This window comes from Sinohyriopsis cumingii, chromosome 18 (genome assembly GCF_028554795.1).
Source record: "Sinohyriopsis cumingii isolate HCF-2022 chromosome 18, ASM2855479v2, whole genome shotgun sequence".
NCBI lineage: Eukaryota > Metazoa > Mollusca > Bivalvia > Unionida > Unionidae > Sinohyriopsis > Sinohyriopsis cumingii.
The window spans coordinates 61,482,201-61,506,559 of NC_142978.1; the positions used below are offsets into that span (position 1 = coordinate 61,482,201).

General features: G+C 35.0%; 1 protein-coding gene across 1 annotated transcript; it reads left to right on the top strand.

Annotated features, from left to right (window-relative positions):
• Positions 1-9,848: 9,848 nt before the first annotated feature.
• LOC149776772 (uncharacterized) lies at positions 9,849-24,039 on the top strand. The gene is made up of 4 exons (XM_089941447.1): positions 9,849-9,982; positions 12,920-13,125; positions 16,759-16,890; positions 23,145-24,039. The coding sequence occupies exons 1-4, from the start codon at positions 9,970-9,972 to the stop codon at positions 23,316-23,318; spliced, it is 525 nt and encodes a 174-aa protein (XP_089797573.1). The 5' UTR covers positions 9,849-9,969; the 3' UTR covers positions 23,319-24,039.
• The last annotated feature ends 320 nt before the right edge of the window (positions 24,040-24,359 follow it).

Genomic DNA, 24,359 nt, shown 5'->3' on the forward strand with positions numbered 1-24,359 from the left:
TCGTTGTGATCACTTCTGGTAATGCCGAAACATTGACTGAACCAGACAAATAAGTTGTAAGTCTGCTAACTGGTAGTTATTGGTCAGGCTATCCAGAGACATGATATAAAGCAGTCCAAACAAGTTATACTCAGTCACTGGTAACAAGAAAACACAACATTCTGTAATCACCGTCAATGTGTCAGGCTATAGGAAACATTTTGACAAAGCTATTCTTGCTGGACGAACGGTAGGTGCTAAATTGTGGCATCTCATAACGAATGGAAACTGGCAGATGATTCAGAATTTATAGACAAACAACACAGGGGGAAAACATACCTTTTCCTGAAACGCTTTAAGGCTTCCTGCGAAAATGAACATACTAGGTCAATAACACCAAACTAACTGAGATTTTCTCTAATTAGGTAAGATTTTTTATACTTAATTGTTGTCGTTAGTGTTGTTTAAAAAGTATGCGCGTGTGTTTACCCAACATGACGCTTCATTGAGGTCGCACCCTCTCTGCTGCTGTACGTAAATCATTGTTATATCAACCAAATATTTGATCAAGTCTTATACGATATCTTGTTCTCGGATCGTGTAAATTTGTTGTTATAACTCCGTGATGAGTAGATTGTTCTTTTGAAAATAAATGTTTGAACCTAATCATGATTATGTCCCCACTACACCAATTCTGATGCATAGTTCGCAGAGTATGTGTTTCAACTCCACTAAATAAAACTAAAATATTACAGTTATCTCTGATCACTTTTGGTATTTGTGTATATCGTTGAGTAACATAACTCACGTCTGTGTTTTTATGTCTGCACCGGGAAAATATTTTTGTTGGATTTGATTGTTTGTTCAGCATCACATCATCATAAACTACTAAATGTTTAATAAATCCATCGAATTCATCAAAAGTTGCTGCTTCATCGATATCAGTAATAAATCCAATAATAGCATTGCCGTCCTCATCTAACAATATTGCATTTTCAGTAAAATATTTAAGAGTTTCGTAGCATCGTTGGTCATCAACTGACGTAGCTACTAAATAACCTTATCCAATTTGATCCATCCTATTATCAAAGTAAGTAGCAATTGTATTTACCAGCCCCAGATGTACCTTTGATGATTGCTCTGATATAATTTGTAACGCTGGATGATGTTTGACTGGTTTCTTGTCGCGATGAAATCAATTACATCCATATACCTATAATACAAATCTATATTGTGTTCGATGTAGAGCTCCAACCCCACAAGTGAATTAACAATAATAATAACAAAAAAATAAAAAGCGTCCATTTACCGGTAAGTGTGTATGATGTGGTAGAAATAAATATTGATTTATCTCCCTGACATAGTTATTATGCAATGATATTGCTACTTCATTAGGAAAATTACTAGGAACTCCAAGGGCTAAATAACCAGGATAAAACATCTTCATGGAAATAATTTGCGGTCATGGTACCCGACTTGATATTCAACTTGATAACCAAGCTCATCCAAGACATGGAGAGTATAAACGCAATTGATAAAACATATCGTATTCATGATGTAGCTTATAAAAGTAAAGATCTTTACCAACAACATATTGCAGATGTCTAATTAATTTTCACTCGTTAAATTCTATAAAAAATAATCTTTTATAGAATCATTAGCTAACTCATTTTAATAAAATCTGCAATCACAGGTAAATTATTATTCGGAGTCGGTAATTAATCAACCGATATTTGGACCAATGGAATCTATTTCTTATGGCCCAAAGATGATATTTGCAAAACTAATATGTAGACAAATAATATTATATATATATATATATATATATATATATATATATATATATATATATATATATATATGGAGCAGAAACAGTTTCTGAGACATCCTTTCATCAAGAATTATGAAGCATCCCGTGATGGTGTAATCAGAAATTGTCGACTACAAAAAGCAGTCGGTTTTGTTAGTATTACTTCTGGATATCTAATGATCAGCGCCGATGAGGGAAAAAAGTATTTCAGTCTCAGGTTGGTCTGAGTTATTTCGGGGGTACTCGAAGACGGTCTTGTGATCGATCATAGTGATGGAGAAAAACTCAATAACTCAGATAAATTGCAAGCTATTAGGGAGAGCGAGGATTGCAAAATTAGAAATACGGGGGGGGGGGCGGGAATCAATTCCTTGGGTCGTTAAATCCGTAAATACAGAGACTGGTGAAGAAACAATATTTCAAACAATAAATGCAGCTGGCAAGAATTTCGACATTTGCATACCTTCAGTACAACCGGTCGCTAATAAAATGTACAAATCGGCGTATTAAAAAAAGTATAAACAAAAAGTATTATTTCATTATCACCCGATTTAGTTAGACACAAACAGATGAAGAGAGATACTCTGTCATGGATACGTAGAGCAGTTAAAAGAGTTATTGCCTGTAATTTATAATAGTATTCGCTTCTAAAAAATAATTTGTGTGATTAAATTTCTCTAGTCCGGTACAACAAGCAAATCCGCGTTATAAATACTATGACAAAATCAGTATTTTCAAAGAAATACAAAAACGAGTATCTTACTTCAGAGTAATTTAATGTTTTATGACCATGTTGATGACAAAGTCCCCATAGTATTCCCCTTGACTGTCAAAGAAACTAGAGTTTGTAATATTTTATTTACGGATGAATTATGTTTTTGTTGCTTTTTAAGAAAAGTATCTTAATTTTTCTGAATCTGTCACGTCTCTTGCTTCTTCTAGATTTTTTCAGCATTTATACGTAAGAACAAGAAACTGCGGATAAAGCCACGCCATTGTCTGAACTACTTTTAGATCTGTTTCTTATGTAGAAAATAACTATCTTTCAACCCTGCCTTTATCAGGAGAGAAATACGTTTATTATTATTTTATGAACACAAACAAATACACGCTGTGATTTTATTCATTAAAATAATCATTTGTAGAAATACAACATAGATAAGCTACTACTAAATTCTGGAACGTATTTCTGTAACACTTAAACATAGCACATTACTAGCGCGCAGAACTATCATGCTCGACGTTTGGAGTTCGAATCTCGTGACTGACAACTGTCGACGGTGACGATAATCGCGAGTATACATTACATAATGGGGGTCCAACCCCAATTTCGAACTTCAACAGAAAAAACACTCCCTCTCACCATGTTACCACGTGGTGGGTGATCTTTTGGACTTTCCCGGGGTTGTTTCTGCGAGTGTGTATGCACAGACCAGTTGAACGTCGAGAAGGCTCCCAGTATATATATTGTGCCGTACTTAGAATTAAGTTAAGTGTTGTCTTGTCCTTAGAATTAGGTTAAGTGTTGTATCGTCCTTAGAATTAAGTTAAGCGATGTGACGTCCTTAGAATTAAGATTGTATTGTACAGTAAATATGCTACTATATGTACCGTGCAGTTCTTAGAATTAAAATTTACTGTACATATTTCGCGCCAGCTGAACCTGCTAGAATGTCGTTAGGCAAGTGAGTGGTTCACATGGGTGTTGTGCCGTCCTTAGGTCAAATATTTACTATAACTCTTTAACGCCCTCTGAACCTGTTAGAATGCTGTTTGGCAAACTAGGGGTTGACGTGGTATTGTGTTGTGTGTAAATTTCATACCCTCTGGAAATCTACTTACAACATCTTCCATTCTTTGTCTAATCGTTTTAATATCTGATAAAGCTGTTTTAATATCGACGAGTTTTGTGTTAATTTCAGAGAGTTTCACCTCAGCAGTCAACATACTTCCAAAGAAATGATCTGCGATTTCATTAAGTTTTCGAAAGGTTCTACTGAAATTTGTAAACATATTTACGTCAACGTCATATTCAGCTCGCAGTGTGGTTAATTTAGCATCTACTCTAATATATATATATATATATATATATATATATATATATATATATATATATAATCTACATATTTTTTGTTGCGGTAGGTATCTTCATCAGATGATGGATCTCTTAAAACAACTATTTTATTTTCATTCATGATGAGTTCACCTATCAGAGTATCACCGGTAGATCGTAAACGATTAGCAACACTTCTCGCAATTTCATTTTTAATAGTTGCGATTGATGTATTTGAGTCTCTGATTATACCTCCGTCAGCAAATACTGGAATATTAACCATAGTTTCACCGAAAACTCTATGAACTATGTCAGTCCATTTGATATTACTCGTCATTAAAACACCGTATTTATCCTGAAAAAAACACCTTCATCTCAGTCAACTCCAGAGAGGTTCATGATATCGACGAGCTCATCTTTAGTCGCATAAATTGACAAGTCATTATCATCTATTTTTCTTGTGATTGAACGAAGAAGATCTTCCATAAAAATATACCATTATATTTTAAGATCTATTTAAATCGTCTACTTGTAAAACCGTGCACAATTTTATGAGGTGGTAATGTTGATTTTGATATAGCCTTCAGTACAGCAATTGCTTCACGCCCGCTTATTGGCGGATGGGTTATTGTCTGTGTTGGTAATGTTGAATATCAGACTGGAGTTTTTATTAATTTCACGTAATTCATACTTTCTTTTGGTGGAGCCAACCCAGACGAATCAAAATAAACAATTCCACGTGAATTATTTACATATGACACCCAATGAGCGCCAACTATTATGGAAATTAATAATGCCTGTTTCAATATTGTTTGATTGTTCTGGTAATCGATCGCTCATTTTAACACCTCTAAATGTTTTTATGTTTAATTAATTAACATCATTAAGTAAATCAAACTTTGACATTTGAAAGACTAATGAACGTTTCCTGGATGTCTCAGATATTTCCCGTATCGATAGTGCTTCCTGGTATTCTTAGACCCCGACAGCGTTTTTTTTTTTTTTAATTTCTTGTCCTGTTTCCTTCTTTCATGCCATCTCAGCAGCATTTTAATGAGCACCTAACGCGGCCGCTTTTGCAACAGCTGCAGCTTCAGCAGCTATAACTTTGGTATAGGGCAAGCATTGGAAATATACAGCCTATTTTAACAATATATGTAATGACACGCGCAGACTGATTAAGTCTAACACCGGTATTAGATTGTTTGGCGCTTTTGAAATGCTTGAGTTAACGTTCGGTCAGTGATAGTTTATTTTCACCTGCTGTGATCTGATCTCGCTTTAGTGATATTTTCATTCCAAAGTTATTTGCTAAATTTGATTTAGGTTTTTTAATCTGAACAGGAGTCAGACCAACACTAACTTGACGATATTACTTTATAATATCATGTTCTTTTTAATTACATGTTCAGAAAATATTACATAGTTTCCACTGGGGCATCAAAAACTCGCATTCGTCCACCAGCACCTTCTATTAACATCGATTTGTCACTGAGTATAACAGCGATTGTTCTGTAATTAACACCAGCACCTGGTTTCACGCGAGCTCGAAAATGGACATCAACAACAGACTGTCCACTTAAATCAAGATGTTCCTAAGAGAAGTAATAGATCGGATATCTATTTATAAAATCTATCTATGATATTTGCAAACAAGTGTATATATTTTGATCAACTCCTATAAATGTCATCAAACGATGATATGCACGTGCTACATGATTACTTTCTAAATTCAATAAGATATCCTCAGATGGTTCTTGATGTTAATTCATTTTTAATAAAACCTCACTGACTCCACAATCGTCAAATATCATATGACTATGATTATATGTGTTTAATCGCTCATAATTCTGAAAGCAATACAGATATGTCTTGGTGCAGAAACACCTTGCTGGGATGTTATATGCCATGTAAATAAATTATTAATGTTGCTCTGAACACTATCCGTGGATACTGTTAACCATGCCATTAATGATTCACCATCCGAATCCATAAAAGAGTGTAATTTTTGTTCTTCAGCAATTGATCGAGTCATTATTGACATCCATAATAACAGTTTTGTCAGCATTACTGTACCACCATCAGCTCCTGCTTGCCAGATAGCATCTTTATCATCGCCCTTTCTGACGAGTGCAACCGTGTGTTTAGCCCCAACGATAACATATTTAACGTTTCTGCAAAATCCAAAGATGTGGGATAGTGGAACTGCATTAAAATCCGAGTTAGGAGAAATAATCATTGTTTCTACATCAGCATTTGCGTTTGCAGCAAAGTGTTTTGATCGTGCTATTATAAATTGATTATGATCGGGGACAATATAATCATCTTTGGAGAACATCATTGTCGGACCAGCTGCTCTTGTATAATCCTCAGAGTATCTTCCTTGGCCTATTTTTGTGGTAGCAGCATCAACGTCATTCTGAATCGTTTCAATATTTTTCCTATCAATCATATACGTAGCATTATCAAACAGCGCGCCATAACACCATCATTGACATAACCGATCCTATAAATAGCATCGTATACGTTATCATTTATTTTTATAATTTCACCTTCTATCTAAAAAACCTCAGCGGGTAGAAAGTATCTACTTGTTTCATGAACTTGTAATTCAATTATTCCACGCTGATTTGATTGTCGTGCGTCATAAGAATAAAATTGATAATCATGAACCGATTCGTCTTTAAGGTCTGGTGCGTCCATATCGAACACTGGATCAGATACACGCTTAAACATCTTATTTTATTTTTTATCGTCTAAAACGAAGACGACCCACCTAAATAAAACTTGCATTTTTTCTTTCTTTCTTATTTGCGGCTTGACTTATTATTTTACTGACATTTGTAGGCATACCTTCAGTGCTGGGTAATTTTACTCGTTGTGGTTTTCATCGTATTAATCATTAATCGTGCTCGTCTTTCTTTGATTGCCGAAAACTCTTTACCGGCAAAATCACCAATCGCGCTAGGAATTGTTTTCACGAATAACATCGATATATTTCATTCCTAGTTCTTTTGGGACTATCCTTCTGAATAAACTTTGAACAACATATCCAAAATTATCGCCGTAAATCGCGAATGTATCACACTGACCATTACAGGTCCACGCTGAGCATTATGTACGATCATCTCATTTATTATTTATTTATCTAATCATAGTGATAATCATCAACGATTTCGTCGATAAGAGACCGATAAACATCGATGTCCATGAAACCGCCGGTAAGTAGTCTTTGACAAATATCAGCCGCTTCATTAATTATTTCTGGACAATTATTTCCAGCACGTGTCCCTCCTATGAGGCTATCTAGTCTCTCTACGTTTGAAAGAACATTGTTCGGACAAGCAATAAGACCACTTCCCTAGTCGGAAAGAAAAAAAACCCACCTCCATTAGCGCCAACAGAGTAGAGTCATCGCCAGAATCTATTTCCTTACTTAGTGAAGAACGCAATTTCTCCCGATGCCTAATTTCTCTTTGCTTCTATTCTTCTTCTTTCTACTTCCTTTCTTCTCTAGCCTTTTCAAGTTCCAACATCATCTCTTGCTGCGGTGAAGAAAATTGTTGTTGTTGAGGATGTTAAAATCTTGATGGATGAATTTGAATGGGAGATTTTAGTTGAGAAAATTGTATTTGTCCTATTTTTTTTTTTGTTACATAGATGGAGTAACCCGATACAAGGGATCTTGCCTAGAAGGTTGCGGCGGAAGAGGTGTTTGTTTCAGTGCCTTTGTACTTCTTTAACAAAACTTGTGTATCTTAAAATCATCATATCTGGCTTGTTTTTTTGATACTTATTATGCGATATACCCAATTAATAAGATTATCATCATTTACATTTTCATAACCGGGTTTTGAAATGCTAGATTTATTAAGCATAATAATTAATATTTTTCAGGTAATTTTTCTTCTTTAGAATTTTAATTCCTTCGATAGCACCTTCTTTAAATTTTGTAATCAATTCAATACATTCTTTTCTTACTTTAGGTTTAGGTGCAAGTTTTTTTTTCTTTTCACATCGGCTATTTCAGTACAAACTTTTCCATTACCATCATTTATTTTTTCATCTACAGGGGGAGGTTGTGCGGCAACTATGTCAGTTGGAAAATCTCGTAAAATCTTTTTTGTTTGTTTTGTTCTTTTTGCTAGTTTAGTCAGTTCGCTCAGCAGTTTTTCTTACTGATGGAATGAGACCTTCAGTAGCCTCTGCAACTCTTTCATTAACTTTTGAAACAGGTTTTAATAACGGTTCTGTGCCTTCTGCATATTCAACTTGAGATTATTGACGTTCTTGTAGTTTTTGTCTAACAGAATCACGAACGGGAAGAAGTTTTTGATTACGTCCAATCTCTCTCGAGTTAATCTAGCTGTATAAGGCTCTATACCTGGTGCCATTATTGATATAACAATGATTTAATTACACCAACAGAGAGGGTGCGACTTCAATGAAGCGTCATGGTGGGTAAACACACGCGCATGCTTTTCCAAACAAACACTAACGACAACAATAAAGTAATAAAAAACTAACCTAATTGTTTAGCTTTGGTTTGGCGTTATTGACCTTGTATTTTCATTTTCGTAGGAAGCCTTATTTTTCTGAAAATGACGTTTCAGTAAAAGATATGTTGTCCCTATCTGCTGCTAGACATATTGCTTAAAAGTTCGCTTAAGCCTAGAATATCCAATCAGCACATAAGAAAGGGAGGGACAGAATCAGCCGTAAACTTAACACCATCGCCGTATATAAATGTCCTTATTGAAAAGCAAAAGGAGAAACAACGCATAATAAAGACAACATTTGTGTAAACTGCGAATTTGAATATAGAGGAAGTAAAGATCCCTTAATAGATGATTCCTGGCTACAGTGCAAGAAATGTTCCAGGTGGTGTCATGAATCATATGGCACTTTCTCAATATGTAATTTTGCTGTGCTAAGTGTGAGTTAAAAGATAATTTACCAGGAACACTCACGACTTCTGGGCTTAGTCATTTTCTTAATTAAAGGTGGAAATGAGGGATTATTTAGAACTGCACATTGTTGTAGCTGTTTGCTAATACGCATTGTTGTGCTAATTTGAATGATGCATCAGGATATACGTTTAGCGTATTTGCCAAATATGAAGTGTCCATATAGGAATAATAGTTGATTTTTAAAATTATATAGTACTCTAGTAGTTTTAAAGACTTGTACAGATGTCGAATGCATTGTTGGGCAAAATCACTCCCCCCCCCCATTGGTGGCGTGTTCCCTAGCGCAGGGGCAAAACGCCTCTTTAGAACTTTTTACAATTTTAATTGTTCTCATAAACAGTTTCTTCACTAACATCATTCCATTTGTTAGACGTAACACATACTTCTGATAAATTGTCCAGTTGTAAATACGGTCCTTTAATTCATGCTATAAATTACCAAACGTTGGGTCAGGATAATGAGACTGGGTGAGACATGATGATACATGTCTGCGGCATTATGTCCCAATGCTAGACATCACTATAAACTGTCACAATGCAGACATCATAGCGATTTGGCTGGAAAAGTGTTAAAACTACGTTAAAATACCCCCCCCCCACACACACACACCAAAACTTGTTAAATGGGGAGTTTTGCCACCCTTTACCCTTCCTGTATGTGGCATTTAATTATTAGAATCATCAATTAAAAACAGCTTTCCATGGCAGAGACATCATTCACTATAAGCATCCGTTAAGTGTATCACATTGAATATCTGTTCTGACAGTTTTTCATCAATGTTGACTTATATTTGAACAGGTCTACCAGTAATTTTAGCAAAAGCAACACTTCTGTCCGACCTTTCTTCTTTGCTCTCTAAATTTCACTTGGAAATATCATTGCACTATTTTTCACAAAAACGTCAAGGATTTTCGGCAGATGTGACCGTTTGCAATACAGAATATAATCAACGCAGCGCGGAAAGTTTCAAATGACATGTATAATGTGTCCAAATTAAAAAGTAAAGCTTCTTTTGTCATGTTTGTATCAGGTACAAATTTCATCCCCCCGATGTGCCTCGATTCGTAATACTAATACAAGGTGTGTCGAGAGGAATTTAGCATGTGATAAACACATTAAGATAACAGGTGATTTTATTTTCACAACATATATTGAAAATGGCCGAGAAAGGTAAGGACGTTTAAAGGACTTTGTGAATATTTATTTGATAATATTTATTTTCATTTAACTTGCACTTTAAAAAATAGCATAATTCATAAGAAAGGAACAGTTAAAAGCTTGAGACAGTGAACAAGTGTGATTAGTCGCACAGTAATGTGTAACAATACTGAATCATTGCCTTCATATTATATGTACGAGAGTAACACTTTCAATAACTAACATATCTACACATAGATCAACGTTAGGTCATTTTAATAGGATACAAATATCTAAGCATATTAGGTTCGAAGCGCCATAATAATGTCAAGTTGCATGTATCTTCATTCACAGCTTTTTTTCATTATTTCAATCTTTTCAATGTAGATGTCATAGAATATTACTGTATACAGTTTGTAGTCTCGATTTCATATATAGGTATTTAATACGTTACTACCCGAGTAAAATATTTGATAAAGTTTCAAATCAGTGAAATATTACAAGATTACAACCGGGATACGAACACTCCCACCAAGCATCTCATCGACCGGAATGTCATCTTCATTATCAGCAGTGACACGGGTCTCGTTATAATGATTTCACTGCACATTTATATGAATATTCTCTGATCCCGCGCTTATTTATTATATATATAACAGAACATTCATTAGTATTATTGTTTTTTTTTTATTAGTAGTAGCAGTAGTAGCATTATAAGGGTAAGGTAGACACAATGTTGGCAGTTTTATTATCTCTAAACTTAAAATATATCGACAAAACACAGGCATCATATTTGGAAGCCGAATCTATATCTAGCTAGATAATATTATTGCCACTACTACTACTGGTTCTAACTTGAGACCTGCAGTAATTCGTTACCGCATAGTCAAACGATTTGTACTGCTTATACCAACTTCTATTGATCCGCCTCCCCCATATCCCACCACCGTCACCAGAAAATAGTACACCATCACTGTGCATAATCCGCCACGTAAATGATGATTATTCCGGCCATGGCTGTATATATGCAGATTGGTCAAGAAAATGTTCAACATCCTAAGTCCACCCCGGAACAAAATATCGCAAATGGTCACCACCAGGCAACATAGCTTCAATGTTTCTTGATTAACTCCAAGCGGTTCAGGAATCGATATGGTAAAAACCAATCATTATGGTTAAAATGTATTTTTTTTAAAAAAATGCTTAAATATAAGAAACAAAAAAACTGCAACAGATGAATAAATTGATGAACATGTAAAAATTAGAATCTTAGAACTGGAAAAGAAGAATATGGTAATGATGATGACATTGATAATTATGCTGCTGTTGATTATTTTGTTTGTTGAAGATAACATTTACACACGTAAAAGGCTGTATATTGCCGAGGCATTGGAACTCAAGTACCTTGCTCATAGCGTCATTACAACCGACTCAAACGTATCGGGACACTATTCGAACCGGCAAACATTGGTTGTATAAATACCTTATTGCATATATTACGAAAGCAAAAAGGTTTAGACACACGTACTTAGAACCAAAATAGTATTTCCCGTAATAAGTACACAAGCATCATGTTTCACGCATTAGCTGAAAAATTGCAGGGAAATTACAACTATACGTGAATGAGTGCAATAACCAATGTAAGTCAAATCTATTATTGTTTGAGCTGCCATGATATAAAGGGATACGGTAGGGTGAATACAGTTGATGAATGTGACACAAACAAAGTAAGAGATACCCATATAAAATAAATGAATAGTTCTTATTTTATTGAAATTTACAGTGGTATTCTTGGACGAATGTGATCAATTATGTCTGAATTGTAATACAACTGGTTTGACTTAAAGGTTGCGAACGTTAACTATAACGTTACGGCAGCTCCTTAAGGGGAACGATTGTTAGGATGATGCCGGTAATGACTGACAAATTTCTCATAGCTGAAAATAAGCTACCTCAGTCAGTTGAAACTAGTAAACTAGTATTTTTGAACCTGTAAATTAAGTTTCAACATAATTTGTTTACATGCAAAACAATTCAGGCTTTTTATTCTAAGTTGCAAGCTGATTTCCCTGTTTCATGATATAGTGAAATGTACCATGCGATGACATATTCGTATGTTTTGTCTGTGTATACCGTCAGTGCTAGGTACATAATACTTTACAATACACTTTGATATCGATCCACATGATATTGTTCTGATCCTCACATCGCATGACCCACTTTCAATGGGGTTACCTGAGGGGATTTGTTGTAGTAACATTTCTTACTGATATCAGCAAATTAGGTGTTGTCAATGTTGTTATTTTGTCTATGAAGCTTGTACGAGTTCTGCACTTATATTCCCGCTTCCCACTCTCGCACAATGTCAATAAACCACAATTTATCCACTTGTTTTGTCATAAGTCGGCATTTATACATTCTAATTTGTAGCCATACGTATCGCAAGACTATTGTGTTATTTGTCAATAATACACTTGAAACTGTGTTTCTGTATCTAGCAGGTATACTAACAAGTTATGACGTTACCATGGGCATCATGTGATACAAAAACCTGACTCATGTTTGGTCTTAAAGAAAGGTCTTTTGCGAAACTCAGAGAATTTACCAAACGTTTTTAATAGATGGTTTAAAGATTTTCGCCTTTCCCCCTGGGGTCCCCGCGAGAGAGTGAAAAGTGAAAATATATTTTTTGACAAAATATAAATAAAACGAATTTTTTTAATATTTTCTTTCAAAGGTTATAGTACGAGTACACTTCATATATTTAACGGTCTCTGGTTTATGCCCTCCGATTCTTTTATCAATTCGGCAATAATATTCCTCTTCTCACTCACGCACAACAAAACTAATGCTACAGTGTGATGGATATTTAATATAAACATGGCGATTTCCGATTGCGAGGCAAAGAAGTTCTTCTAATCTTTCACTTTTGTTACTATTTTATTCATCTTCTAATTCTGCCTTCAACAGGCAGACCAACTATCGACTCTCCACCATCCTATAGCACAGCAACGGGTTCATTTCAAGGACAACAATACCCTCCGCAGAACAACCAATATTCGTACCCACCTCAGAACAACCAAAATGCGGCTTATGCCATGTCCCCCCAGTACGCTCAACCGATAACACAGTTGCCACAACCCAACTATGGCTTCTCAAATACGCAGAATACAGTGGTATGTACAATGATTATTTTGAGTTTGAGATACGTCCAGCGTAAAATGCGTCCTTATCACAGTCTATATCTATCGATAGCTTTGCCTGGTACGATTAGCTCCTTAAACTGTAATATTATCATGTTTAAATGATCATTTTGCAATTACAATAAATGCAGTGACAACACCTTGTTTGAAATAGCAAATCACAATTTGCACTAATTACTGCATTTCGGTTCCTAAATCCGTTGTTACTATTAAAATCTTCATATAATATTTATAATTCTTTATTTGGAAGTGGTATCACTTCGATAAATCTATTTTGTCTTTTGTAACACATGCTTTAATATTTATTTCCATTCAGCATCTTTCCAATTTTGCGGTGCACTTATTTGATACAAAGTTTAGTGACAGCATAAGATGATAGGGTAAATCACACTTTAAACTACTTGTCTGATCACTAAGACTGATGATACCAGCTAGTCCTCTAAGACGGGAAATATTCAGTATTATAGATAATATTGCAAACGTATAGCGAAGACATTTCTAGAAAATTTTGATAAGATATGGTTCAATTAACCCGTAAGTAGTTGGAAGTTGTATCCGTTACACATTATCATACATACATTTCTTTCTCCACTAATAAAAGCTTGTACTACAGCAATAATGATTTAGATTTTTGATTCTTAGAATAACTGGCCCCTTCGAACATGGGTGGTCAGTTCTGGGGACTGCATTTAAACAGAGGATATTTGATTCAATGCAATTGAATGGATTGATATACACGGGGTAACATCTACCTGGATAATAACGTAAGCCCATATGCGTAGATGTAATAATTGTAACGTCAGCGCATACGAGTAGTAGTTGTTGTTGTTGTTGTAGGGTTTAACGCCATTTTTCAGCACAAGATAGGCTATACATGGCGGTCAGTATAACTGGTGGAGGAAGAACCCAGAAAACCCAGGGAAGAACCACCGACCCACGAGAAGCTACTGGCAGGCTTTCCCACGTACCCACGCTAGCCGAGCCTTGGACTCGAACACACGCAGACAGACGCATACGAGTAAATGTAATAATTGAAAGCAGCGACCCACCGTCACAGGGACCCGTATCATTACTTACAATTTTCATATATATAATGCAAGCACTATATGTCATAAATACAATGGAATACTTATTTCATGTCTCCTTTGACCAGTCTAAGGATACACACTTTTATTTTGAGTTATTCTTTCAGTAGCTAAATAACTTTAGCACCGATGTTTAGCTCAATTATCACACGTTTTAGGTATATACTACAATTGTTTGCTAATGGAATCAGCCATTGTGTTTTTAAATTGGAATCTTTTTTCTGTAACATCATGTAAATCCTAATCTTGGTGGATTAAACTGTTCTGTGTTTCAAGCCGCAAAACTGTAAACAAGCTATGCATGACCTAACCAAAATAAATATGCACTGGAGCGATATTTATATTCCTACACATAGCACACAAGTTGTATGGTCGGTTTCAGAATGTAACCATTAGGGCCTTTCCATCAGTGAAAATACACAAGAAAATATCATGTCCGTAATATTAAAATAATAAGCAAATACACACACGTTCTGCTTAATATATTGTATTGTCCTTTGATGTTTTCAAATATCATCAGCAGAAACGTGTTTATGTGGCATATTGTAAGATGCAAATTAACCTCAGTTTCCTTCGTGTTTCTAGATATCTGCGCTAGGTCAGACATTCTTTTCATGGTTGAATTCCCGTAGCTTTGTTTAATGCTATATATGTGGGAAATAGAATTAATGCACGTAAACTTACCTTGATAGGTTAGAGTGATTTGTACAATAGGATACTGAAAGCTTGGCCGAAAACCTTCAGGGCTAGCTTGCGAGCCCGATAAACTTTGGGCGAGACCACTCAGTACCAATAGTGTAAAATAGTGGTTACTAACTGTTACATATATTTTATTTAATTTTTATTTTATTTGATTTGTGTTTGATTTGCTTTGATTGTTTGTGGGTTTTGGAGTCTTTTTATTCTTTATGCATGTCACTGTAAGGTCATTTTGTTTGCAAGGAATTTCATATTTTCCAGAAAATTCAGTTTGACCTGAGTTTTCCTTAGATACCTAATAATAGAAACAATTGTTTCCATTTTTGACTTAGTTCCTAGCCTTGATTGAGGGTTAAGTAAGCAACCTTTTATTGGAGTAAAATGATTGGTTCTCATCAAGGACATACATAAGTTATGTGACATCCTCTATTTCGCAATTACGCATTTCCGAAATTGCGAAATACTTAGTATTAATAGTGAAGTTGAGAGAGAGAGAGAGAGAGAGAGAGAGAGAGAGAAAGAGAGAGAGAGTCCGGTCTTTTAAACACATTATGTCAAGTTGTTTTCTTCTGTTGTGGCAAGAACTGAAGTATTGAAGATTTTAAGCTTTTGAGTTATATGTTAATTCTTCTTCTGATTACTTGGACTCTGAAAGATTAATTCGTTTCTCTGGACATATTATTGTATTCATACAGAACTCCTGAACAAGGAAATTTCTTGAAATTTTAATTTGAATTTTCAAGACCTCAGGATTAATTATTATGTTTCTACAATGAACTGTTGACGTCAAAACAGTATAGACTACAGCATACGTCATCGCCTCCCATCTTGGATTCTTCGTCGGGACTCGAACTTGGAATCATTAGGGCATTTCAGTGTTACGACTTCAAACATTTTATTCGTGGATTATTCTTGTATTGTTTTGGGATTTGATTCTGGAAATCGTAAGTTCTCATATTTTGTCATTTTAACAGTATTGTTCCAAGGAAATAAATTATATATTTTTCAATGCTTGTTGTTTTCACTTTTTCTTGTGTTACTGTTTATTTGAGCCTAAACACGTAACATAAGACTAACCCATACTTGTTCCCTAATAAATCTTATGTAAATTAGGTACTCACATATTGCTGATTTCTTTTTTGTATGACGTGACCTGTATCTAATATTTTTGACATTATAGACAGACTCTAACGTTGTATTATGTAGTAACAAACTTGTATGCTTAAGGGCACAAGTGTGTGACAATATAGAATAAATTAATAACGAGCTAAACATTATGATTTGCTTATTATCTAACCAATTTGTTAACAAAAATAATTTTCAATTGTTTTCGTATAGTGTCTTGAGTATGTTGACGAGAATCTTGTTTAAGACGTTAAGGCTGAATTATGATATGCTGTGGATGTATCTACTGTTATATCATCATATAAATGTTGTGACAGTACGTTACCAAGCACCGAGCAAATATGGTATAAAAAAAAATATTTGATTCGTCGTGTCATTTCATTGCGAAGTCACAACAGGCTCAAGATTTGGACAGTTTACTATAACAATTAGTTGACGTTTGTCCAATCAGAATCCACATAAATTATGAGGGCGTGTTTGTATCCTTATTGTATTTCCTGATTTTGCAGAAGGAATTCATTGTAGCCGGTATGATCAGCATCGTCATTTTGCGAAAGCAAATTAAGTTTCGTACCTATTTTAAAAATTAGCAAAAACTGATGAAAATATCCTGATAACTAGCTTACATTTTCTAGGCAATTAAATATAATTGGAAATATTCCGGTGTTAGTGAACATTTTTCTCCCTCTTTTTTCAGATTGTACAATCACCGCAGACGGTTTCGTATCAGTACCAGGCGCCACCTCCCGATTACACTGTTTCAGCTTGGCTGGCATGTCTATGCTGTTTTTGGCCTACAGGACTTATAGCCATCATTAAGGCTCACGAGGTATTGCTATTACTAATACTACTACTTGTTGTAATAGTACTTCCCCTTCCACAGCATATAGATGACATAAATTGTGCTGGTAAGCTTTTTAAAGATAAGGGACACTAGCGGTTGTCTTAGATAGCAATGTGCTAGCGTAATATTGTTGCTATTTCAAGGAGTGCTGGTATTATTACTATTACCGGTTGGTTCATTATGACAAGTACCTAAACTCCGATGGTCGTAATTGCTTACCAGGCACACTCACTATCTAGCTGATGATTATTTTATCCATATTGTTTATTCCAACTCCATTATTTTGGGACGGCTAGTACTTAATAAAAAAAAATAATGTCTACATTCTACTTCCATTACATTTGTATAATTCAGATAACTTTTCCCTTGCAATGTCGTACTCTTGTTATAGCGGTTGGTACCTTGCACGTTGTATACAGTAAAGTTTTGACCTGCCCGTGCATCCGCGTAATAACCATACACCTTATGTTGTAGAGTAGGCTGTTGCTTCTACTAGAAATAACATTTCTTTATCATTTTACTTACCGTTGACAACTTTAATTGTCCAAATAAAAAAGTATGTGATGATCAAACATATTGAACGTTTTAATGGGATTAAATAATCCTCAGGTAGAAATACGTGTGCCAGGTAAACACTTTCGAAGACCTAAGTTAGGATACTATCATATTGGACTAGAGCCAGACGATACTAGTATCGCGTTCAAACATTGTCTGCACAGATTGGTGTCCACATTACACTTCTACACAACTATTTTTTTCCAAAGTTTCAGAAAATATATATCACCAATTTATGGAAAAACGCGGAGAACTGTAACACTAATTTCCGGTTGTGGATTTTATAATACAACTTTCAGGTCCGTGTTTTAGGATAGGTTTACAAACAATGTACAAAAAGCTGCGTAATAAGAATAACACAGGAATGATCACAAAACATTGTGCATAATCTAATAAGAAATATATTAAATATTGAAAATGTTAATGGGAGAAAATGAATGCCCTATCGTGGCGATACGCATTGATCGCCACAATGGCGATATCACTTTTTGAAACTTCTTTCTTTTCGTATTTAGGAAATATATTTTCCCTTATGCATGTTATTTTAATCCGTATTTTCATGTTTAGGTTATTTAATTTTCTTATTCTCCTGACATTTGACTCTTCCTTTGTCTGCTCTATATGTCTCTCTCACCATCAGGATTAGCATTATACATGTGTGAAAACTATCGAGCCTCTACTATACTTTTGTTTAATCATTGAGGATGCGTCATCTAGAAATGCCTAAAGACGAACTACAAATAACAAAATATAGTCCTCATCTACGAACATGTGTATAATAATTTTCCAACACGAATCATGCAAATTGGCCGTTGATATTTGATATTCCGTGTCGCTCATTCACTACCATATGCATATTAGACTCCATGACCAACGGTACACATATTGAGGAATAACGCTTGATTAAATATAAGAATACGATTGTTTAAATAGCCATTAAATGCCTCATCACAGTGATAATCATTTTTGAGAAAGAGGAAAATAAATCTGGCGTTGGTGAACGTTGATTGCAAATTTCGGTCCCGAAATTAATGGACAAACGAAAGATGTGCGGCGCTTCATGCCGAGTTAAACTGTGGGCTGGTCTTTTTGAAGCTTAAATATAAGCAGATCTGAAGTCTGACGGAAGTCTGACGGATATAACCAACTCTGTGAAGCTGCTACAGGAACCCCACAGCAGTTATGTTCCCTTCATCAATCCGCGCGTGACATTTGTTCTTAAAAATGAAATATCTTCATTTACGTTTGAGACTGTCATATATGACACGAAAACATCATCTGAAACATTCATTGTGCAAGCTTAATTTGTAAATTGTCTTTGTTCTATACCTACTGAAAAATTTCGGAACTGTTTTTATCGATATAGTAATCGATCCAGCTCTTAATAGTGATGTGGCGCAGCATTTTCAAATTATATCATACTTATTATGTCCTTTGTCTCCGTCGTAATCTAATCGATACTGATTGCAAAAAGTTATATCTATCGAAATACACCTCTACATTACTTGTTTAATATGTATGCCGAGTTTGGTTCAAGTACACGTACTTTGAAGGCGTCAAAAAGTATGCTCCGGATATATCATATATCAGACTGCTGGTACATCATCAGAAATACATTACAAATTACCCCTCCCTTCAGAAATAGCTTTATTTATAAAATGTTCTGTGAAAGTGACATAAATGTATTACAGTTTTAATCAGTGTCTTTACGTAAGCATAAAACTGGGGCTATTGGTAGTGGTGTAAATTTTTACACGAATCAGATAAGTAGTTATTGGAATTGTTAAGCTTAGGCTCTTACAATACGCAACAAGAACAGAATAAAGAAAACGAACTTTATCAAAATTTAGCAAATAATTTATTTTTCTAGAAAAACAAGGTAAAAATGAGAAAATGGATATTCGATTTTTCGAAAGAAATCCAAAAATAATTCAAGAATAATCCAAGAATTAAAAAGTAGAAGTCCTAGCAATAAAATGTCCTTATGAAACTAAGTTCGAAACTTTATAAAATCCAAAATGGAAAGATATGGCGTATGTTGTAGTCACTGTCGTACTGATGTGTCAACAGTTCTTTGTTAAATCACAGAAAATAATTTTCCAGTCTCTGACTTCTTTGTTAATTTCGATAACTATCTTTGTCCAATTTAGACTACCAATATTTCCAGGGAAAAATTGTCTCTTTGAATTCAAATAATTTGAAGACAAATTTAAAAATTCAGTTCAAACTGTTCACAACATAACACACGTTAACTTCTCAAGTTTTCTGGCAAAAATGACTATTATTTTTCAAAACATCGATATTAAGACTTAGTAAGACTTAGTCAGATGAGGGTCAATCGTCTGGAAAAAAGAATTTGAAACGATTGCGACATGTAATATGTCAAGTACTCCAAGTATCGATTTCACTTTATGAATATACTACAAGAAAGAATTTTAAAAAATTGTTTACTTCAACTCTTACTAATTTCTGAATCAAGGTCAGGAAATAGGTCAGCATTAGACGAAAATAAGCTATTATTAGTGTTTACGACAAAGAGTCATGTAAAATGAATTTCTGGAAAATGTCAAACCCAGTAAATAAAATTACATTACAATAACATGTAGTGGAATGAAAAAATTTAACAGTAACAAACAAACAATTAAAATAAATAAAATATCGATTAAATCAAATATTTATAATTGAATATTAAGCATATATAAACATGAACTGGTGCGGCTTGTGCTAAAGCACAAGATAAAAGAATCAAGATAGAATATAGGATCAGTAGTCTGGGTAACAGAAAAAACACGAGCTCTAGACATTCTATTTTACCATACAATTATTACGCATTTCAACAGACAGGTTAAAATATAGTTCACATGCACAATGCAACAATAAACGTCAACAAACCTTGGGTCCCAATAGATATATTTGAACTATGTGACAAATGAAGTGAACTGATAAAGGGAAAAGGGGATCATGGAGGGAGCCAAAGTACAGAACGATATACAACATGACCTGATAGAGCATGGAAAAGACAAGGGAGTGCTGGGTAGAAAAATAATGCTGTGAAATCGACGACAGTCGGAACAGAAACAACAGCAGGAAGGTATATCAACTGCTGAAGGACCTCACATCGATGAAACAAAGGAAAACTAATCCAATATAAACCAGGAAAATGCCTCACAAAAATCAAGAGATCCTGAAGCGATGGACAAAATACTGCTCAGAAATGTACAATCATGAGACCCAATGAGAAACAACAGTACTAAACTGCCCGTAGGCAGTAAATTGATCACAACACCATTCTTCGATGGGAGTAGAGACTTCAGTTAGGTCACTAAAGAACGGAAAGTCAGCTGGCGTTGACAAACATACCTCCAAAGCTCATTCAAGGAGAAGAAGAAAATATAGTCACATTCCTAACAACAATCTGCAACAGGATATGGCAAAATGAAAATTGCCCACTACATGGACTCAATATCTGGACATCGTGCTCCATAACAAAGGAAACTTACAGCTATGCCAAACCTACAGCGTCATCAGTGTGCTCATCCACACAAGGAAAGTCATGCTGAAGATAATTCTCAGCAGACAAAAGCCTCAAGAAGAGAAAATTATTTATGAATACCAATCCGGCTTCCGAGCAAGAGGGAGTACCACATAATAAATCTTCAATCTTGAACTCTTTTGCGGGAAATACCTTCAGCATCAGCAAATCCAACACAATGTCTTTATAGATTTCAAGAAGACAGCTGACAATGTATGGCATGGGCAATTATAAGGAAGTATATCATCAGCTCAAACTAGGTGTGGGTTGTTGAGCACCTCTGTGATATACCCACCAGTGCTGTCCTCATCAATGACAGCATAGGAGCTTTTTGGAGTCAGACAGGGATATATACTGTCAACAACATTTTTCCTGTAAAGGATCATGAAGTATGCTTTACATTACCACGATGGCATTGTCAGCATCGGAGTAAGAACAATTACAAACATTTGCTTCGCAGATGATATTGATGTCTTACGAGAAGATGCAAAAGAACTGGCTGAATAGGTTGAGAGCTTCGATACAATCTCCACAGCATACGGTATGGAGATTAGCGCCGAAAAATCAAAACTGATGACAAACAACACCAATGGCATCAGAGCGAAAATAAAGGTAAGAAGACAAAAGCTGGAAACAGTCACAGGCTTAGAGAACTTGGGATTAATTATCACACGTGAGGGCTCCAAACCGGAACTACTATCAGGATTGCCCAGACAACATAAGCAATAACAAGGTTGAGACTAATATGGAAGGACAACAAAATTTCTCTTTGTTCCAAACAAACGTTGATGAGCTTAATTGTCATATCCATTTTCTGTATGCTTGGGAAACAAGGTCTTGGACATAACATGCATGGACCTTGTAACCAACAAAGTAGTATACAACAGGATTCATCGGACCCTATGAAAACCTCTTGGCCACTGTTAAAAAACGAAAACAGAGATGTTACTGTCATGTCTCAAGATCATATGTACTGGCAAGAACACAATCTTGCAAGGCAGAGTGAAAGGCTGCAGAAGAGGAGGAAGACAGATAGGATGGGGGGGGGGGGAAGATATTTAAGAGTGGACTGGCGTGGGGTTTAGAGATTTCACAAGGGAAGTAGTGATCAAAGTTAGACGGAGAGAATTGGTTGTTAAGTCATCTAATAGTGTCCCAACGAGCTCTTGGGTTGACGATGATGACGATGATGACCACTTAAACGAATGATACAAAGTACATGTATACTGACCATGTCCGAATCAAATTGTTGAATTCTTTGAAATCAGGTATTGTTCTTAATTCTTCGAACAGTCTGTTCCAGAATATTGTGATATCAGATGTGAAAGAAAGCTTACCATTCATTGTAATCGTCACCCTTGTGTCTGTTATTATAGTTTCAGTCTGCAAATGACTACATTACTCAACCAATGTGTGCATGCTCGCACTTTATATACGTAAGCTGCCATATAACAGATTGTTTGCCATATCAGCGTGTCATATGATATATTCATACCATCATATAATAATTTTTCATTATCTTTTTGTATTTGTGCCATTTTGACAAAATGTTCTGTGTCTGATATTATATCTAAACACCTTGTACACTGACATCAACTACATTTCCTTGAAAGATTAATTGTATTTTCACCTACGCCATTTTAAACCTTTTGTCAACACGTAGCCTTGAATCGACAGATTTGCTTGAAAGTAATTCCCTTGTGTTGTTAATTACCGGTTTAAGAAATCCATAAAAGAAAATAAACATGCATAACAAAAGATAAACTCCATGCTAAGCTCGTTCATTTCCGCACTTGCGATGTGTTATATATGATAGCCTGTCTGATCACGAAAATATTAGATTCAGAAATCAAAAAAGACTTATTGCATTAATAATTAATCGAAATACCAACTCCTCCAACAATACCACCACGTAACACGTTTTCTAGAGATAATACATTGTCATTATGGAATACTTGATCCATCTGTAGGGTTTTAATTTTGCTTATATGAGTTTCAACTTCTGTCTGCCGATGTTGCTGGCTTACTTTGCTAGTTCATGTTGATCTATACATGCATAAATATATTTCTGCTATCAATCGGCCTTGTCTTCTGCAAATATTTATGCATGATTGCAGTAGTGTTTGATTTTAAAATGTATTTATTATTCCAGGCCAATGATGCTGCAGCACGTGGAGATATGTTTGCCGCAAATGCCGCCGCCAACAGCGCACGCCAAATGGTACGGGCAAGCATTATCGTGGGAGTCTGTAGCATTGTATTCGCGGCAGTGTTTGTTGGTGTCTATGTTGGCGTTGTTCTTAACAGCGTCAGCAATTATGATTAATATGAAGAACATTGCGTCTTGAACATCTGAATATTAATATAAATACTATACAAATCAACGTTTATTTCTTCTGTTTAGAAACGTCAATTTAATGACTAAAACGAGATAGGTTTCGTAACATCTTACAATGCAAGTTGCGCATTACTAGAGTCTTTTTACTTAATGCATACATTATGTTTGTCTAGTTTGGCTTCTTTACAAAGTTTTTTTTAAACATTTATATTTAACCTGCTAAATCGCCACAATATTGTTTTGCTGCAGGATAACTGACGTATTGAAATGTGAATTTGAACTTGGTTCCATTTCTTTATTACTTAATAAATGGATAATTCATAGAGAAATACTGCGAATCAAAATAATGCAATGTAAAGAATAAAATCGATAGTCTTGTAAATTTGCATGGCAATACAATCTGTAGAACGTTTAGCTAACACTGAATTTGTAAGAGAGATCAGTTGTATTATTAAGGCAAATTACCCAAACGTGTACCGACCCCATCCATTTAGTTACAAGTCGATAATGATTGAGAGAGCGTTACAATTATTTTACTCTAGCTACAAACGTAATTAGCTGTTTACAAAATCTGGGTTATTATACTTATAAATTAATGTTTAATTTGCAACCTGATGCAATTTTTTATTTAATTGATTTTCAACATTCAACATATGATGTTTGACCTTTTGTAATTCAAACGAAATAAAAATGCTTATATTTTGGAATAGCTTTTCTTTTTCCCGTATGATTTAAAACCAGATCATCCACATCTCCTGCTTTGCAGGAATATAGCGGAAACACTTGAATACTACATTTTCGGAAAAGGTCGTGAGATTGTATAGTCTGCAAAGAACGATACGTCTATTATGCCATTAGGCATTAATGAAAGCTCTATGTTAGATTTTGAAAGACAACATGAAATGATTCAGTTAAGTCAATCACAGAAAACTGTTATTAAAAGTTAAAACATACGCGTCTATCTATCTATCTATCTATCTATCTATCCGTCTGTCTGTATGTCTGTCTGCCAGTCTACATGTCTGTCCG